Here is a 21290-nt window from a genome sequence, read left to right as displayed (position 1 = left end):
TTGTGGACGTAATTTTATGGTTTTTCTCATTTGACCATCTCTAGCTTTGCAGGGAAATATTTCTTGTTTATCTTTGAAATGTATTGTAAACACTGTCCATTTTATTAAGAACAAACACAAAAAGCCAGACCTGAAGATTATGAAAGCGAAAAGACCTCATTGTAATTAATTCAGGGTTTAGGCCTGAGTGGGTGGGGGACACGGACACTTAAGATAGGGATGAGTCCGTATAGCTCAACAAATACATCCGGAAAGCATTCCTTAAACTGTCCGTTATATGTGTATAATTATTATATTTATATTAGGCAAAATAATAGACGATTTATTTAAACAAGTGTAATTGTATCCACGGAAACCATAGCGGCTCCATGACAAGGGCGACCCAGTGCAAGCGACCCCTGTGCCATCCCGTAAATCTAGTCCCGAATTACTTTGTTAAGTGAGGTTTATATATGACCGCAGTTGATGAGTGATCTTATATTTTGTAAACCGTCGGATGCTTGGCTGACATGTGAAATTATAAGTGTGATATCTTTTTATAAGTACGCACGGTATTAAAATCATTTGTAATGAGTCATTCTAGTTTAATGGCATTAAACCTGGCAGAGAAAATTAAATTTAGCAGATTTCCGGTTTCATTTTATTCCTCCTCATCATCATGGTGCCATGCTGGGCATTGGTTCAGTATCAATATATGTCGTTTCGTACAATGGTGAGGTCATTATTTTACTACTTAACCGTCATCTTTGAAATCGTTACACATGGGTGAATGATGTAACTGAGCTGTCCTCGCCTTCACCTTTGTATAGATGAAACGGTAAAGACGCTTGCAGACCTCCAAAGAACCGTCTATAAAGGCCATTCGTTCATCCTGACATATCAAATATATACTACCGACAGATATGATATCCATACATGACGAATAGGTATGCCGATAAAATTCTTCGCAGCTGTTGAATTTGATCGAAACCAAGGGCTTTCGCTAAGTTCTTCTAAGAATACCGTCATGCATTTTTAAGTGGGAATGTGATATTGAAAGGGGGGAGGGGCGCTCAATTCGTTTAGATAAAAAGATAAATAAAATAATGAAATACACGAATTATATATCAGGTAAACCAAATGAAAGCAAATGTTTTTTCTTATATTTGGGTTTATTTAGGCGGTGGTGACAAACTTAAATAAACGTATACCATACAGTTGCGGTGATTATTCCATTTTTTTTCTCGTACAGTATGTCTAATTTAGATTATCAAGTTTTCTGCTTAATTGTCCGTGATGGGACGGTTGAATGGAACGTAATATGTTCTTAATTTCTACCAACATTTTCTTTCCAAGTTTTCTTATTGGACATTTCAATGTACTCTCACGATTCAGTTCCTAACTTCAAATCATGGACATTTTTTATATTTGGTATAAATGGCAAACGTATTTACTGGTAACGCCATTTCGTAAGTAAGTTTATACACATTTGAAAGTTTATATTAATGGTAAAATATTTCGGCACGGTCTTGGAAAACTACACTCACCCTGTTATTCAAATATACATTATTTACCCATGTATAAGAATGCACGTTTAAATTGCGCGATGCAAATGACCTTCCCCCCCCCCCCCAATTATAGTCATAAAATCTCAAGACTAACGAGATTAGACTATTTTATCATAGTTGGATGATCAAAAATGACGATGCTGGTGGAACTTTAAGAGGAGATAAGTGGACTATGAACAATAGGCAACTTACAATTTCAAGCTTAAACCTCACTTTTGTACGTGAAAAGAAAGGATTTCTCTATATCTCTGATCCTCTTCCATTTAACAAATGCCTGTGATTATTTTTGCAGCGACATCAAACATTTAATTATATACAGAAAATTTGTACTTTGGAGTTTGAATGTTCACTTGCTGACTTTGCAGTTTGAATGTTCACTTGCTGACTTTGCAGTTTGAATGTTCACTTGCTGACTTTGCAGTTTGAATGTTCACTTGCTGAATTAACTTGCGACAATTTTATTTCTATCCACAACGCCACTGAGATCAAATGCACGTAAAACAACTGATGGTTAACATGGGGCAATATCTGTCTTAGAAGTTTGTCACTTTGTGTATCAATTAAAACATTTTACGAAGTTTATTTTATCCAAAACTTATGGAATATACCTTGATTTTGAAATAATTGTTTTTCTGTCTGATATTTTTGAACTTTGCAATATCAAATGATATCGTTTTTGTGGAAATTATCTAAAATGTCACTAACATGGCAAAATCCGTTTTCTATCATTACAGGAAAGAGAGTGATTATGGATAACTGATGTCATAAATATGAATCTGGCTGAACGCTAAAATTCAGACATTATATTAAAGTTTGAAATTACACATATATTAAAATTGTTTTTTCAGCTTTTCTTTTGCATATAATGCAAGTATGGAACAAGTTATTGTTTACTCTCTCATTAACAAACATTAATGTATGTAAACATACGTACGTACGTACGTACATACATACCTACATACATAAGCCCATATCCTTTTGCTAACCTTGCCACTCGGATATTATTACAAATTGGCAATGCATCGGTACGAATTCCTCATCTTGTTACTTAAAACGCTAATGAATCTTTACCTTGCCGGTATGTACAAAAAGCGGCTGCCCTCTATTCTTCTGTGATGTACAGTACCTACAGAGGCAGAAAAGCGAGTTTATTCCCTGTGCATGTGACTACCATTAGACAGATTCCAAGCTTCTAGGGAAAGATTCTTTACTGTTTTCGTTCTGCCTCGTTTCGTACAACAGCCGAAACCCTGGCCGGTTTACTGTTTCAGCAAATTTCTCTGTTCTAGGATGGTATAATTTAAAGAGAGAAAATGATTCGTCTGACAGTCCATCTTGACCGAGACTCCTTTGAGAGTCCTTGGGGCTTCCGGTTGCAGGGAGGAAAGGATCTGAATCAGCCCCTCACAGTTCAAAGGGTAAGTACATCTGATATTTAAGACGGCTTCCTCCCCGTCAGGCTGTAAGCAAGAGGCTCTACCAAATATAGAAATGAGCGAAGGTTTGTAGCTGCCGCGCGTAACTCTGTGACGGAAGTCTTCAAATCATAACGTCACCTTACATTTCCGGTAATAAGGTTTCCCACTTCTTCTGTATCCTGGCTTAATTTTCGGGGAAATTTAAAATCTTTTGGAATCACACCTGGACGGTAAGTATATATATATATATATATATATATATATATATATATATATATATATATATATATATATATATATATATATATATATATATATATATATATATATATTGTAGCGATATTAGACATTTACGTTACTTTACAGAAGGACTGTATAGTTGTAAACTATGTAAAATGAGCACTCAGAATTTGAATTAAAATTCGTAGTTTCTGCAGATTTGATAATACTTATCGCAAACCCGTAATGCACCAGGTTGCGCGTTACAGAGAATGTTCGGATAGCAAATTGACACTTTTGATCTCCGCGGCAGGGCGCGTGCCGAGTCTAGCATTTCACTTTCTGAGATAATTAATATAACTTTGGATGTCCGACATCAGTGGTACAGCAGTTAGCCTAATTCCGTTATAGGGTTTGCTTAAATTTTCCCCCTTTTGATAAATTTTGTTTAAGACTAATGTTTCACTATATCTTTGTAAAAAGGTCTTTGCCAAAACAAGGCTGCATGAATTATTACTGTTTTCCCTTTTTTTAAAAACAATAGAAATCAGTACGATGCTGGCTCTTTAATACTGCCCGATTATTTATCTTTATACTTTGCCAGAAATTATAGTTCGTCCTTGGCTCGTCCTATCAAGCTTCACTGTAGAAAGGTAGCAAGAGAGATAAGCTAGTGGTATGCACACATGTGCACCAATACATAATTCCAACAGGTTAGTCTCTTTATCGTATATATTCCATTATAAGCACTCCATGATACATAATCTTTCATGTACTAATATCGGGTTTAGTTTTCTCTAATGTACATTAAGTGGATGTCGAAAGGAACACATTTCTTCCTAACCGGCCACTCACAAATTTTAAGCCAACCAGTCCAGTATGTTAGAGTTTGTTTTGTTTAGTTTTTATTGTTTTATGGGGTGGGGGTGCGCTTCCCTCATCAAACATGTATACAATTCTCTAAATGATTATACACTCTAACCAGCCTTTGAACTGTGGACAAAATTTATTGAGCACCTTATTTTATTCTATTTTTGACTGCCTCCAAGTAATTGTAATATTCCATGCATAGAAAGTTTCGTACTTAAGCCAGTGTTTTTCCAAAGGCAGATAAATAATTATAATATATGATTGCTTTGATTATTATACAGATTTCACTTTTAAATCTGGTAGATTTTCCTTCATTATTTTCGACAAGCATTTTCCTTCCCTCATTTCATCTTTCTTGTTTGTTTTGACTTGCTCCTAGACTTTTGTTTCTTTCATTTTCCAAAACAGCATTTAATTTTAAAAACTTTACATGTGACATATCTATTTGTATTATTTATAACATTTGCTGAATTTTGAACACCTTTACGCTTTGTATTTCATTTTGTTGCGATTCGTGCTTGCAATTTATTTCGAAAATTTATCTTCCTAAAGTTTTATATGCAAGTCTTCATTTTTGTTTAAGTTTGCCTTTAGTGGGCACCGTATAGGAACTATTGTGCTGAGTGCCAGAAAAGGTACACAGACACACACACACACACATACATACATACATACATACATACATACATAGCTGTAAGTTTCTCGTTAAATCATTACTTCATAATTATAATTTCACATGCACATGCACACGCATTCATGAAAATGGGATGAAGGCTAGAGTAGTCATGGCAGATTAACACTTTTTATGTTATGGTAAAAATTGCTTAGTTTTCTAACCGTACTTTTCCAAGTTTGCAGGAAGTTAACTGTAGAAGTTCTGCTGTAATGATTTATGTATTGTGAGTGGTAGTTTCTTGATGGGATTTCAAAGGAGCCTGAATCAACTTACAGTTGGGAGGGGTGGGGATGACGATTTCGCTTTTTTTATAGGAGAGACTTTGTGAATGCTGTTTAATGTTTGGTACTGCATCGTTTGCAGTTCAGTCATAGATTGTATAGCTGGATTGGTTCTTGTAACCAATTTATTGTTGTTCTTTAAGAGACTTTAAGAATACGAAGCTATTTTTTTAGATAATAGATAGATTGTATTATGTTTTTGCATACGAGAGCTTTGTTGAACCTTTACTGAAGGAATAAAAGATCTTCTCTGGAGAGGCGCTCCTAACATCTACATTTATCAAAATCTGCAGTTTGTTTTCAGATATACAGCGGTCTATGCCGACCCGCAGCTGTTGTTGTTTTTCTCTCCAAATTTAAAGACATATCAATCAGGACTTACATTACTGTCCAATGATGGAGGCGTTATTAATGATTCGGTTAATTAGTTGCACATATTTTCTGATATATTTAGTATAGTCAAAATGGACAAGAACTCAAAATTTCAGCAGGTTGATAAATCGATGTAAAACAACATGGACATTACTCAGGTTCTTTTATTTCAACAAAATAGTTAACACAGTTACAGTGAACTGAGACATATCTCTCACTTTATCAACATATCCTCCGCTTGATCAGAAAGGAGCCATTTTAATCTCCAGACAACATCGGGCTGCAATGTTGCTAATAATTAACCGCGAACGCTGTATTCTTTGTTTAGCGCCAATAAATGTTACAGTCAGTAAGAGTATATTCACAACCCGTGAGTTGCTATCACCTTCCATCTGCCGTTAGCACATGATCAAAAAAAGGGAAATGTATTTTGCTGAAGTAGATAAGCCCGTGTTTTGCTTGCTTTTCTCTTTGCATCCCATGAGTCGGTCATTCAGACTTCCCCGGGATTCACTGGAATTTATGTCTAGATGAGATATTTGTACAATATTTTATTTATTTATCAGTCACATATAAACTTGTATAAATATTTTGCTGAGATATTTAGAATGATTTCATCTATTGAGAAAGAGATCAAATTCATTGGTGGCTGTGCTTGAAATAAACATGTAGCAACCCTTTTTTGCTGAATATTATTAAGTGTATACTGTACATTTCGGTCGTTCTTACAGATCGGAGTATGTTCAAAGCTTCACCAGGTACACATGACCCGATGAGTCATTCAATTTTGAAAACAAATCAGTTAAGTAATCAAATTTGTAAATCGTTTCAGTTAGTCAGGAAGCAGCGCTCTCGTTTTTTACCATTTTACGGTAGGTCGTAAAATTACTTGCCTAACTTTAAAGCATTTTTAATTGAGATAAATAATTAATGCAAAGTTTTTTTTATGTAAATGATTATATTTCAACAACTATTTAAACTAATGTTTCAAAACACTTTTGCTTCATTTTTATTGCAGTCGTAAAACCTGCAGCCAGTCTACCTTAGAGAAGATAAATAGGTATTGACAATGATAATTCGTGGTTTGGGACAAAAGTACGCAATCTAACGACTTGTATGCTTCAAAATAGATCTATAGTATGAAATTCTTCTCTTTAGCTCGCCTGTATGACGTACAGCAGAGCGTATTATATGCCTGTATGACGTACAGCAGAGCGTATTAAATGCCCCTTGCGTCGTCAGCGTTGTCCACTGTCACTTAATAATGTGAAAGCTTTGTTTTCCTGCAGTAAATTTCATACATTAGATTTTTGTGTACTTAGTTTGGGTGTTCCTAACATGCTTTTGAACCATCCCAGGAGAATATATGTAAGAATCGCGTACATATTTTTAATTTTTTGTGAAGAAACTATTTGTTTCTGAAGGGTTAGACTAAGAGGAATTTTGTTTTCTTTCTAGACAAATCTCCAGCTTTAAGAATGTTCACTGAGCATAACCAAAATATTTTGGCGTCATTCTGAACCACTCAAGGGGAATATAGGTCGCATTGAACTACTTTTAATATCTTATATGAATGAATATTGCTTACGGGTTAACACCACTGTACACGCTTGACCATACTTGTGTATCTACAACTGTTGGTATGCTACGTTCATGGAAGTTGGGGTGTTTCTTGCAACATTATTAACTACCCCAATAAAAGTTGGTCACAGTGACTAACATGTATGTCCAAATGGTAATTCTCCAGTTATAAGTATGCTGTGTTTATTTTAAACCTCCACAACTGCATGTTGGTCACAGTGGCCTACTTTATTAGATTAATGGCTTTGTTGTTTACTGGTTTACCCCAGACTACAAGTTTTGTGGAAATTATAATTCTCCAGCAATAGGCTTCCCATATACATGAATGTAGTTAGTAGTAACTCTAAACCCAGGTGAAAGTGGTTCACAGGGACCTATTTTTTCAGCTAGTTATTTGTTGTTGTTGCGATAACCCCAGTGTAAAATCTCCAGCTGTAGGTAAGTCATGTTGATGGAAGTTGATTTAGATGTATTTTACATCGTTCTAAGCCACCAGAAGTGAAAAAGAGTCACAGTGATATACTTTCTTACGCTAATGATTTTTTTAAAATTCAAATGTTAGTCCACTGTATATGTTGTGGGCATAGCAGCTGTATGAAATTTGGTGAGGTGAACTTGGTTGTCTCTTCAACTCTTATATACGTATTCAGCCTAGAGTTTCCACTCCTGCATTACGTCTGATTATACTTCAGTATACTCCCTTTATTGACACTTCTCTTTGCAATATTGTTATCTTCTTCAAGACACAATTGAGGACCGTACACGTTTGTCACTGAAGACGATTTCATTACAATTTACGTTTGAATACGATCATTATTCATATTCGCATTGACGTTATCGTTTACCTTCATTTTCATGTTTTATTTAGCTGTTTTTGAAGTTATCCACTATCTTGTGATTGCTAATGCCAGTGTTGGGCATTCATCACAGGTACCTCTACCTAGTTAGGTGTATCCGAAGAGGATCGAGTCCAAACGATGATGTACAAACGCTGGCAGCTGTGTGCCTGAGAATTCGAATCGCTTTCCTCAGTGAAAGACTTTTTTTTTGAACGATGTTTTCGATAATTTCATTTAATTATGTGGAAATCATGAAAAGCTTCATTTTTTCCTTCTTCCTTAGATTTTTTTTTTTAAATTGATAAACGGGGATTGTAAAACTTAATTTGTCGTGATTCGCCAGATAAAGCAAATGAATTTAGTCTGTAGAGACAGGATACTTTCTATATACGTCTACACGAGAGCTGTTTATTTTCCAACATGTGCGCACAGCTTTTGGCTGATGTTTTCCCGCTTGACAGCGCATATATATTATGCCGATGAATCTGATGAAGATAAAATTGACCGCAGATAAATGAATTCACGTTGTCAGGTTGAACTTGTACAACCCATTGACCGAGTTGTATTTCATTTCCATTTCGGTTCTATAGTACATTAGTACGTTCTTCCTTGGCAGTACGTTCTTCCTTGGCAGTCATTTAATGGTAGGTTTTCAGTAAATACTTGTCCACTACATATACATCTTTCACATTATTAGGATTCAAATTCAACTTTCTCATGATTCAACTCAGTCCTAACGGATGGCTGAGTTTCATCTCAATGTTAAATTCTCTCCTTCTTCTCTCATAAGGTTCTCTCCTTCTGATCTAATTGCTAAATTCTCTCCTTCTCATCCCATTGTTAAATTCTCTCCTTCATTAATGATGCAACTTGCCATAAAGAAACGCTTTTGCTTGTATTTTTGTAAGAAATCTACTTTTCGGGATCAAATTCTTTGACAGTGTCCTACTTTCATTTTTGTCGACTTGTATCAGGCTCATTCCTGGCATAGATAACGCCTTCGTTCAAATAAAACACATTTAGCAGAAACTGCATGAATAACCGTGTATAGACACTACATAATATCGTCTGTATTCCTTGTCATATACAATAATCCAATAAACATGACAAATGGAAAATGCCAACAAATAGATTTAACTCACTTATGTGTAAGTATTATAATTTAATATAAAATATTACATTGGGATTCACATTGTTATTAAATTATTATTTATTACAATATCAAACGTTTTTTTTTCTTCTTCTTCAAACTACAAATTAATGGCATTTTCTCTAATGATTCCAAAGGCCATTATAAGCTTAATATCATGTCAGGTTATAGCGTTCTGGATAATTAAGAACAATGCCGCATTCCACAGTTAATATATGTTAACATTTTAGCATATACATATAAGTATGTAAACATACCATTTGCATTACCTGGTGACTGGTTTCAAGCGTTCAACGAATAGGTTTAATGACCTTGAGAAGTAGGAACTCTGTAATAATTTGTCTTTTTACCAGGAAAAAAAATCCAATAAACAAACAAATCCTTACAGATGTTCTCGAATATTGCAAACGATAAGCGTTTTATGAATATCATCAAATGTCTTTTACAAAAGATTAATGCAAAAATTAAAGAACAATGTCACCAGGGAAATTAAAGGGACCATGCTTTTGCAAATTCTGTTTAATAACTGGATCGACTTATAACTGTAAAATTCAAGTTTGATCGCACTTTAAAGACTAAATCTTTCCCTTTGCGTAGCCTCTATTATTGACTGAAAAAATAGTGTCTACTAATATTCAGCAGTTTGTGCATACAAACTGTTTAGATTAACATCTTCCTTTTATCCAATTAATGAAATTAATCTGTCAGATTAATGCTAATGATAACTGGTCCAAGTATAAGATGGTTGAGATTAATGCTAATGATAATTGGTCCAAGTATAAGATGGTTGAGATTAATGCTAATGATAATTGGTCCAAGTATAAGATGGTTGAGATTAATGCTAATGATAATTGGTCCAAGTATAAGATGGTTGAGATTAATGCTAATGACAATTGGTCCAAGTATAAGATGTTTGAGATTAATGCTAATGACAATTGGTCCAAGTATAAGATGTTTGAGATTAATGCTAATGACAATTGGTCCAAGTATAAGATGGTTGAGATTAATGCTAATGACAATTGGTCCAAGTATAAGATGGTTGAGATTAATGCTAATGACAATTGGTCCAAGTATAAGATGGTTGAGATTAATGCTAATGACACTTGGTCCAAGTATAAGATGGTTGAGATTAATGCTAATGATACTTGGTCCAAGTATAAGATGGTTGAGATTAATGCTAATGATAATTGGTCCAAGTATAAGATGGTTGCTGTAAGTATATGCTTGTAAATCTTCCTGATAGCTGGGTGAAAATGCTTGCTACATTTACTTCACCAAACACTAAATCATGGAGGGGATGTCACACCATCGCTTCTAGTCGAGTCCAACTGCAAACTGCACAGACTTAGATCTACCGTTACATAATGCACCGGCTGATGTGTATCCTTGCATTTTGTTTGTAATTAGTACAACAATTAATATAGACTCTGATCTGCCGGCGCATTATACAACGACAGTTCAAGGTTTATGTTGATTGCCGCTGGACTCAACTTACAACTGAGTACTCGGATTCAGCCAGTGTGGGTACGTGAGAAAGCTTGCCGGTAGCTTCTCGTGGGTCGGTGGTTCTTTCCCGGGTTTTCCCGGGTTCTTCCTCCACCATTAATACTGGCCGCCATGTATAACCTATCGTGTGCTAAAAAATTGCGTTAAACCCCACAACAACAACAACAACAACAAGTGAGTACAGACTGTAGTTATCATCTTCGTGATCTATCATCCAATTATGTGAAGTCAACGATTATTTGAATGCTTGTATACCATGCTCAGCATAATGTAAATATAGAGATGACCGTAACTTGTTTAAGCATGGACTGAACAGAACATAATTTTGTTTTAACGTCTAGGAACCACCTGGTATTCCAAGCTTTGGTTTAATCAGTTTAACTTCTACGATACGCCATGCAAAACTTCTTCGAAAAATGAAATCAGGATAACTGATTAGCATCAGTCATACGTCATACTTGCCTGTACATATATATGTGGCACTTAGGCAGACACAGCGATATTTACAGGTGAGTTCAATATTAATCAGCATTTCTTGTGTTGCCATGAACCCATTCAATAAATCGTTGTGAACTTCCTTAACCGGAGTGCATTTTCAAAGCACTATCCATGTACATTTGCTTGCGTGGACAGTTGTATTAACAAAAGTCTATGGAAAATATCGGAAATTTAAGCTTGTTGAATAATACGCTTTTGATCTTCCAATTTGGTCGTGGGAAATAGGGGTACTAAAATGGGGAGGACTCGTTCAATTTTCATCTATATTGCCCTGTTTGGAGATTTGCTCTAAAAGGAATATACCCCAGCAAGTGGGTAATTGTGATGGTAAAGTACGTTTATTTTAATTATCTTAGGATAGAAATAGTATGATATATACTCCCAAATGAAAAGCTACCTGTGCATTTTTTTCAACTATAAACACACAGGTAACTTTAATCTCAAACTGCTATACAGAGTTGAGGTTACTGCTTGAAAGGAGCATTACAAACTTGATTTAATCATGTGATAACGCCGTGCACTCGGTAGCACATAGCGCATACCATCCACACATCCGAATGGTGCACCATGCCGTTGTGGTTGTCTTATCTTTTTCTAAATTGACATTTCCTCTTCGTTGATGCACACTCCTTTTGTCAACTATTCCTTTGAAGTACCGAACCTCACCAGCCACGGTCGGTCTGGGTGTGTGGCTGGCATACAATGCTTGCAGGACGTAAATTCGAACCAAATCTTGCATAGTGTTATTAATCCAGAGTACTTTCACTGGCAGCACCCGTACCACGGACATTCGCGGAATGGGAGGTGAATCCCCATCCCAAAATTAAAATTAAAAAAAATTAGTTGTGCATCATATATAAATATATAGCTTTAAGCCTTAAACAAGTTTTAAATAAACCCCAAAAATATCTTAAACCAGCTAAATTCGAATGTGGAAGTATGCCTCTTCCCTTGTCCCTATTCCGATCAGTTTGAAGTCACGTACCTTTCATCACCTCCGATTTTTCTTTTACTGAGGATGCTCATGACCCAAAGTGTCCAATTATGTTTTTGTTATCGTGCTAGAGTAATGTAATTGGCAGTACTACTAATGTCTAATATAGATGTCGTTTCTGCTACTGTTATGCATTTGTACAGTCTGTTCCACTTTCGATAATCTGAGATAGTGTAATCATAACGTGACATATTATCATCGATAACTCGATATAAATTATCATAACCTGACATATTATAATCGATAACACGAGATAAATTAGCATAACATGACATATTATCATCGACAACTCGAGATAAATTATTATAACCTGACATTATCATCGATAACTCGAGATGAAGGTAAATTACACCACGATAAATTATGCATTATGTTTATCAACTGTCTTTTTGTGGTTTAATGTTTCTATTGACGTTTTTAATTTGATATATGAATGTCCACGATTCATCCGAATTGCAGTTTGAAAAATCTTAAATGTGTAAATCATTCATAATCAATTTGTAATGTATTTCTTTATCATTAGGAACTCTGAATACAAATTGTTTACAAACATATGAAGACTTGCACCGACATTTCACGGGGCCCCGAGTGGCCGAGTTCCGGATCACTGCCATCTCACCTCTGTCTGCATGGGTTCGAGTTTCAGTCTCGGCTAGCGTGTGTACGTCGGAAAGCCTGCCAGTAGCTTCTCGTGGGTCGGTGGTTCTTCCCTGGATTTTCCAGGGTTCTTCCTCCACCAGTTATACTGGCCGCCATGTATAGCCTATTTTGTGCTCAAAAATGGCGTTAAACCCTAGAACAACAACAACAGCAGCACCGACATTTCCTTCTTGCGGAAATAAAAGTATTCTATACGATCGCTTTCAATATAAACCTTACAATATATGCAGTTGCTGTCTTGTCTACTTAAAAGAGATTCAGATTTTACTACTAAAATGTATCGTATTTTACACACTGCGTTGTTTTTATTTATTTTTTGACAGACATACAAATAGTTTTCTCGAAAATATAGAGCTGAAGACATTTTCAGAGCACTTAAAACTAATTGTACAACAAAACTAAAATAAAAAGTAAGCACTCATGACACTATGTTGTCTGTATTGTTTGCCCATAATTCTGTATTTGGTGCAACTCCTATGGCCCCATTTGCCCTTGCTAAGAGGTCAGTGTACTGTGGTGTGGTAGTATATCTAGTGGTCTTGAACAGCTATTTTCAGATATTTTAATAAATAAGGCTGTTTTCTTTTAACGTGACTTTCTTTTCGTTTCTTATTCCTTGCCCATATAATCAAGAGTTAGTCGTATCTAGTTGGCGTGAATCTTTGTTGTTTATATTTATGCAGCTGGTTACAGGCTGGCCGTTGTGCAGAATACTCCAAATTCCCACCATATATATATATATATATATATATATATATATATATATATATATATATATATATATATATATATATATATATATATATATATATATATATATAACAGAGCTACACTGAAGTAATAGGGCATTCTTATTCGTTATGAAATATTGCAATTATACATAAATTAATAAAATGACGCCAACAGACAACGGCGTAATCTTTGATAGGAGCCAGATTCCCAAAAAGTTCGAAAGAAACAAAATGGGAATGCAAACCAACAGCATGAATATAATGACACAAAATATGGAAAACGGTGCGTGGAAAATAAGAAAGTTTCCTTACGTTTAGACAAAAAGGCAAGATCTTCTTCAGGGGATAATGAACAATATAGTTTTCCCGTTGCTTAACACCTATTTTAGTTTTCCATAAACTCAGGTTTGGTGACAGAGAATCATTCGAGTAGACTTTAGTGTGAACTGAAATGACCATATTAGGCTTTGTTATGATAGCACATCATGCATGTTCTATAGCTATTGGTGAAGGTACGTCCATACTATGCCTGCATATCATGCCCGTTCAGTAGCTATTGGTGGGTCTTAGTCCATGCTATGCCTGCATATCATGCCCGTTCTATAGCTATTGGTGGGTCTTAGTCCATGCTATGCTAGCAAATCATGCTCCATCTATACCTATTGATGGGTCTTAGTCCATGCTATGCTAGCACATCATGCTCCTTCTATACCTATTGATGGGTCTTAGTCCATGCTATGCTAGCATATCATGCCCCTTCTATACCTATTGGTGGGTCTTAGTCCATGCTATGCTAGCACATCATGCTCCATCTATACCTATTGATGGGTCTTAGTCCATGCTATGCTAGCACATCATGCTCCTTCTATACCTATTGATGGGTCTTAGTCCATGCTATGCTAGCACATCATGCCCCTTCTATACCTATTGGTGGGTCTTAGTCCATGCTATACTAGCACATCATGTTCCTTCTATACCTATTGGTGGGTCTTAGTCCATGCTATGCTAGCATATCATACCCGTTCTATAGCTATTGGTGGGTCTTAGTCCATGCTATGCTAGCACATCATGCTCCTTCTATACGTATTGGTGGGTCTTAGTCCATGCTATGCGAGCACATCATGCTCCTTCTTAACCTATTGGTGGATCTTAGTCCATGCTATGCTAGCACATCATGCTCCTTCTATACCTATTGGTCGGTCTTAGTCCATGCTATGCTAGCATATCATGCCCGTTCTATAGATATTGGTGGGTCTTAGTCCATGCTATGCTAGCACTTCGTGCTCCTTCTATACCTATTGGTGGGTCTTAGTCCATGCTGTGCTAGCACATCATGCTCCTTCTATACCTATTGGTGAGGCTTAGTCCATACTATGCCAGGACATGATGCCCGTTATATATCTATTGGTGAGGTTTAGTGTATGTTATGGCAGCAGATGATGCCCGTTCTGTATCTATTGGTAAGGCTTGGTCCATGCTATGCCAGCGCATCAAGCCTATTCTGTCCCTGTTGGTGAATCTTAGTTCATGCTATAATGTCCATTATGTACCTATTGCTGAGGATTAGTCCATGCTATGCTAGCACATCATGCCCGTTCTGTATCCATTGGTGAGTCTTAGTCCATGCTAGGCCAGCATATTGATGCCGATTCTATACCTATTGATAAGGCTTCTTCCATGCTATGCCAGCACATCATGCCACTTCTACACCTATTGGTGAGGCTTAATCCATGCTATGCCAGCACATCATGCCACTTCTACACCTATTGGTGAGGCTTAATCCATGCTATGCCAGCACATCATGCCATTTCTATACCTATTCGTGAGGATTAGTCCATGCTATGCCAGCACATCATCCCACTTCTATACCTATTAGTGAGGATTAATCCAGGCTACGCCAGCACATCATGCCGCTTCTACACCTATTGGTGAGGCTTAATCCATGCTATGCCAGCACATCATGCCACTTCTACACCTATTGGTGAGGCTTAATCCATGCTATGCCAGCACATCATGCCACTTCTACACCTATTGGTGAGGCTTAATCCATGCTATGCCAGCACATCATGCCATTTCTATACCTATTCGTGAGGATTAGTCCATGCTATGCCAGCACATCATCCCACTTCTTTACCTATTAGTGAGGATTAATCCAGGCTACGCCAGCACATCATGCCATTTCTATACCTAATTGGTGAGGCTTAGTCCATGTTATGCCAGCACATCATGCCACTTATATACCTATTGGTGAGGCTTAGAATATGCTATGCCAGCACATCATGCCGCTTCTATACCTAATTGGTGAGGCTTAGTCCATGTTATGCCAGCACATCATGCCACTTATATACCTATTGGTGAGGCTTATAATATGCTATGCCAGCATATCGTGCCACTTCTATACCTATTCGTGAGTCTTAGTCAATGCTACGCCAGCGCATCATGCCGCTTCTAAACCTCCTTGGCATCCGTCCGTCTACGGGAGACGATGGCGTAGCTCCAAAGTACGCTTTTGCTTATCCTTCTTTTTAGCTCTCTTTTCAGCTTGTTTTATTCTTCTCTTTTCCTCTGCGTTTTGAACTCCCTGCCTGACAGCTAGACGCCAGCTGGAACGGTTGTTTGCACAGCTCTCCCAGTCGTTGACATTGATGTTTGCTGTCTTCATATCCTTCTTGCAAACATCATTGTAGCGCAGATGTGATCGTCCAGTTGGTCGTGCACCTTCTGCTAACTCCCCATATAACAGGTCCTTGGGAATGCGACCTGGGTCCATTCTCTTGACATGGCCGAGCCAGCGAAGGCGCCTCTCGCTGAGTATGGGGAACATGCTGTTCATGTTGGCGCGTTCTAGAACCTCTGTGTTGGGTACTTTGTCCTGCCACTGGATGTGCAGAATGCGCCGCAGACATCTCAGGTGGAAGCTGTTGAGTTTCCTCTCGTGTCTTGCATAGGTGGTCCATGTTTCGCTGCTGTAGAGAAGTGAGCTGAGCACGCAGGCTTGGTAGACACGCAGTTTGGTCTTCTCTGTGAGGTTGGGGTTGTTCCAGACCCTCTGGTTAAGTCTGGCCATCACTGCTGCTGCCTTGGCAATCCTGCCGCCCACCTCAGAATCAATGGAGAGTGAGCTGGAGATGTTAGACCCGAGGTATGTGAAGTTCTCGACAACTTCCAAATTGTACCCAGCGATGGAGGCAGAGGGAGGGGAGTCTGTGTCCTGTGCCATGACATTCGTTTTCTTCAAACCTATGGTCAGTCCAAATTCCTTACATGCATGGGAGAGGCAGCATACCAGCTGCTGAAGTCCATCTTCCGTGTGTGATGTCAAGGCTGCATCGTCGGCAAAGAGCAATTCACGGATGCGTACCTCTGTGACTTTAGTCTTAGCACGGAGACGGGCGATGTTGAACAGCTTTCCGTCAGCCCTGGTATGGATGTACACTCCCTCGCTGCAGTCCTTGAATGCGTACTGGAGAAGCATGGAGAAGAAGATGGCAAAGAGTGTCGGTGCAAGGACCAGCCTTGTTTGACTCCGCTAATGACTGGGAATGCTTCAGATGTTGCGCCATTGAAGCACACTGTGATGTGCATGTTCTCGTGGAACGACATAATGACAGCAAGCAGACGTGGGGGGCAGCCGATCTTCTGCAGGAGTCTGAAGAGTCCACTCCGACTAACCATGTCAAACGCCTTCGTCAGGTCTATGAAGGCAATGTAGAGGGGCATCTGCTGCTCGCGACACTTCTCCTGCAGCTGACGTAGTGAGAAGATCATGTCTACAGTTGACCTGCCGGCTCGAAATCCACACTGGGACTCTGGGTAGACGCGGGAGGCTAGGATCTGCAAGCGCGCCAAGGCAACACGGGCGAAAGCCTTTCCGACGATGCTGAGGAGGGAGATGCCCCGATAATTGTTGGAGTCGCTACGGTCTCCTTTGTTTTTGTACAAGGTGACGATGTTGGCGTCACGCATGTCCTGTGGGATGTATCCCTGTTCCCAGCAAAGGCAGAGGAGTATACTGTTGCAAAGGTTCAGCCAGTAGGTGTTGGCACAGCGGCGGGCGGTCTTCTGGGTGTTATTCCTTGCAATCCTGAGGGCTTGTAATGTTCTGGGGCTAGGTGCAGCCTTGTATGCCAGGAGGGCTTTCCTCTTTGCCTCAGTCACGGACTCCATCTCCTCCCAGTTTGCCTCATACCAGTCGACATTCTTTCGCTCCCTCTTCCCGTAAGCTGTGATGGCTGAATTGTACACAGAGTCACGGATATGGGACCACTTGGAGTCAATGGTGTCATCAGGTGTCACTTTGGTGAGGGCTTCCTTTAGTTTGCTGATGAACTGCTGTGTTTTCTCTGGGTTGCTTGCACAGCAGGTGTTGATACGTGGGTGACCCTTCTTCTTGGCGTGGTGCAGCTTCTTGGGTAATATTCGCACCTTGCTGACCACGAGGGAATGGTCCGTGTCACAATCGGCACTGTGGTAGCTGCGGGTAAGGAGGACACTGGCCAGTTCTGCACGCCTGGTGATGACGAGGTCTAGCTGATGCCAGTGGCGTGAACATGGGTGTCTCCACGACACCTGGTGGATCTCCTTGTATTTGAAGAAAGTGTTGGTCACACATAGGCTGTGGTAGCAGCACATCTCCAGCAGTCGCTGACCATTCTCGTTGATCTTGCCCCTTCCGTAAAAGCCGAGACAGGTGGACCAGGCCTCATGGTCAGCTCCCACTCTAGCATTGAAGTCGCCTAGTAAGTAAAGGCTTTCATTGTTGGGGATGCTGGATATTGCCTGATCCAGAGCCTCATAAAACTTGTCTTTCTCCTCGTAGGTGGAGCAGAGGGTTGGGGCGTACACACTGAAGATGTTGACCGGGCCTAAGGATGTTGACAGCCGGAGGGCAAGGATTCTTTCAGTACCTGATGATGTAGGTTCAATGAAGGCGATTAGCGTGTTCTTGACGGCAAAGCCTACACCATGCTGCCTAGGTTCATCCAAGGGCTTCCCCTGCCAAAAGAATGTGTAATTGGCTTTCCTGATGGTGCCGCTGTCAGCCAGTCGGGTCTCCTGGAGGCAGGCAGTGTCGATGTTCAGTCGGGAGAGTTCTCTGTCAATGACGGCAGTCTTCAGTGCATCGTCGATCTGCTGTAGGTCAGTGGTCAATCCAGGACACATGGTCCCAATGTTCCAGGTTGCAAAACGAAGAGTTGGAGTCTTTTTATTTCTTCTTTTAGTCTTTCCTGGTGCAGAGTTTTGTGGCCCACTTGTCGAGATGGTTCTCTAAGCTCCACGCACCCAGTGAAGCAGGCAGGCCTTGGCGGGCAGCACCTTACTGACTGGGGTCTGCCCAGCTTGAGGCGGGCGGTAGCTGTCCAGTGAGACCTGGTGATCTCTCCCATCGTCAGAAGTAACCCCTGGCGCCAAGCTCTACGCCAATCGAGCTTTGACTTAGAACCGGTAAACTGCTACTTCTCGTGTTGTGCCGACGCCGTACGACGACGCTGGAGTGTCCTCTCCAGTGGAGCTATGAAGCCTGGGCAGGGTGGTATGGAGAATCAGCTGTTGCCCTTGCAGCAGATCCCCCCTCTCCACGCAGCTGGTGTGGCCAAGGGAACGACGAATGCCGATACAGCTTGGCACCAACGGCGTCGCAGGAGTTGCCGGAATGACGTCGAAGTCAATGTCATACCGCCTTAGGGACTCCATCTCCGGATTTTCTGTCGGGGTTTACTCCCTTAGCCTTTCCCATGAGTGGGTATAGCCACAAGGCAGCAGAGGTTTGGAATCGGAGTTTTCCTTCTCCTAGATGAGCTACCATCCAAGGTTTACGAGTCCCATCTACCCGAAGCAACTGGTTTTAAGGCGCCAGTGGGCCGCCTTCACCCTTGTGGTCTAAGGTTGACATTGCCCGGGGTGGGAGTGGGAGACAAGCGCCCCAATCCTCCAAAATGCCCCATACGGCCTGCGTCTCTTACTGCCTCTGTCAACTAAAATCCAGCTCCTGGCCTTCGCGAGTGGCTTAGATTTGAAGCCCGGCAGACCATGTTTTCTACACCTATTGGTGAGTCTTAGTCCATGCTATGTCAGCACATCGTACTTATACATAGTGACCATGTTATTATAAAAAGACACGAAAGAAATATATTAAATCAATTGAAGTTAGCACCAAATAAGTTTGCTGACGTATTACAGAGTCGAGACTTAACACTTAATTGTTAAGCTTTTGGATACGATGGAAATATACTTCATAATAGAGATTTAACAGTCGTTAAACGTTTGGATACGATGGAAATATACATCATAATAGAGATTTAACAGTCGTTAAACGTTTGGATACGATGGAAATATCCATCTTAATAGAGATTTAACAGTCGTTAAACGTTTGGATACGATGGAAATATACTTCATAATAGAGATTTAACAGTCGTTAAATGTTTGGATACGATGGAAATATACATCATAATAGAGATTTATTACATGAATCTCCATTGGTACTGAAAAGGATTCTCTGCTTTTATTTAAGTCGACATTACAAGTATTTTCAACAACGTATACAATCTATTCTAGACGACTCGTATGTCGACGTGAGAATGTATTGGAGTCCTTATTAATAAGCGAGGAAAGAGTAAGTTTAATTTATAACAACTAATATTTACAAATCCCCATTTGATCGCCTTATTCTGACTAAAAGTTCTCTGTTGAGTTAGTGAACATTAAAAACAAGGTCGCGAAAACGATTAAATTATAAGAATCAACAGGGGCGTCTCAAACATGAGGTAACATGCTGGGGGAAAGCTAATCAGTATTATGTTTGAACCGGTGTTTCAGCAGTTTGAATGGGAATATTTTCATAAGTGTGAAATGTTTAAAATGCCTAATTATCAGTAATGCAGGAGACAATTTGTTTGTTACTACAAAGCAAACTAGGGTGTATTTAGAAAAGACGTGCTATCCTTGTCTGAAATATTTTCCTGACAATACAACATTTAAGCACTGTCTTCTCATACTTCTAGGTAAAACAATAATCTTTGTAACATTGCGTTTCAAATTATTAATTTCCTTTGATAATATACATTGATATAATACTACTACTACTACTAACAATAATAATAATAATAATAATAATAATAATAATGCACCGCATCCCACAATAAAGATCCCCTTCCAAAGTATTTGCTGCAATCATGCTAACATTTACCATTAACGTCAGGGTTGTAATTATTTTGCGATAGGGGTCAGTGGGTCAGCGCGCATAGAAACAAGATGGGGGAAATATCAGCCAGGTTTCAGTTCTGCACATCATGCCGTTCTGACTTCAATAGGAGATGCGTGCTTGTCAGGTAATCTAGAACCCGATACATGTTTAGGACACAATTACACGTGAAATTTCGTATCTATACGTGAGAAAACATAATCTTCTTTTTGGCGCGTTATTACATGAGAAAGTATTCGTTGGGTTTATCGACATTTCACTAATGCGCAGAAGATATAAGAATTAAAATATTATTTTTTTTTATTCTAAAATAATATATATTGATAGTTTAACTATTCCTCCCATGAATTGGTGTATTAAATTAAACAAAGATACGTTGTTTGAATAATAACAGCACGTTACCAGATTCTGGTTGACGCAAGCATCCGTTATCATACGAAAATAGAAGATGCCGTTTTTTAACGGGATGGAGGACATAATTTCACTTAGCATTAAAATTTCACTATAACCTGAACTATTGAAGCAGATATTTTATCTGTATCTTATTCGAGGCGTCCAACTATGGACTGTATCTTATTCGAGGCGTCCAACTATGGACTGTATCTTATTCGAGGCGTCCAACTATGGACTGTATCTTATTCGAGGCGTCCAACTATGGACAGCTATCTCCAAATTTATTTATCATTTTTCAAATAATAATATGAGGATCATGCGAAGTTAAAGCAACTTAATTTTAGAATTTTTTTT

The 21290-nt window shown here is 38.9% G+C and overlaps 1 protein-coding gene across 3 annotated transcripts in view; it reads left to right on the top strand.

Annotated features, from left to right (window-relative positions):
* The first annotated feature begins 2658 nt into the window (after positions 1-2658).
* Positions 2659-21290, top strand: part of LOC149803314 (uncharacterized) — a 93559-nt gene continuing 74927 nt past the window's right edge. The window contains exon 1 of one of the 3 annotated variants that reach the window (XM_089953021.1): positions 2659-2965. In XM_089953021.1, coding sequence (XP_089809147.1) covers positions 2861-2965 — 105 coding nt within the window. In that variant the 5' untranslated portion in view covers positions 2659-2860. The remainder of the gene's footprint in view (positions 2966-21290) is intronic. The other 2 variants (XM_089953022.1, XM_089953023.1) reach the window with 2 other exon arrangements.

Source organism: Sinohyriopsis cumingii, chromosome 3 (genome assembly GCF_028554795.1).
Source record: "Sinohyriopsis cumingii isolate HCF-2022 chromosome 3, ASM2855479v2, whole genome shotgun sequence".
Lineage (NCBI taxonomy): Eukaryota > Metazoa > Mollusca > Bivalvia > Unionida > Unionidae > Sinohyriopsis > Sinohyriopsis cumingii.
Note: the sequence above shows the minus strand (reverse complement) of the source record. Positions and strands in the feature narration are given on the sequence as shown.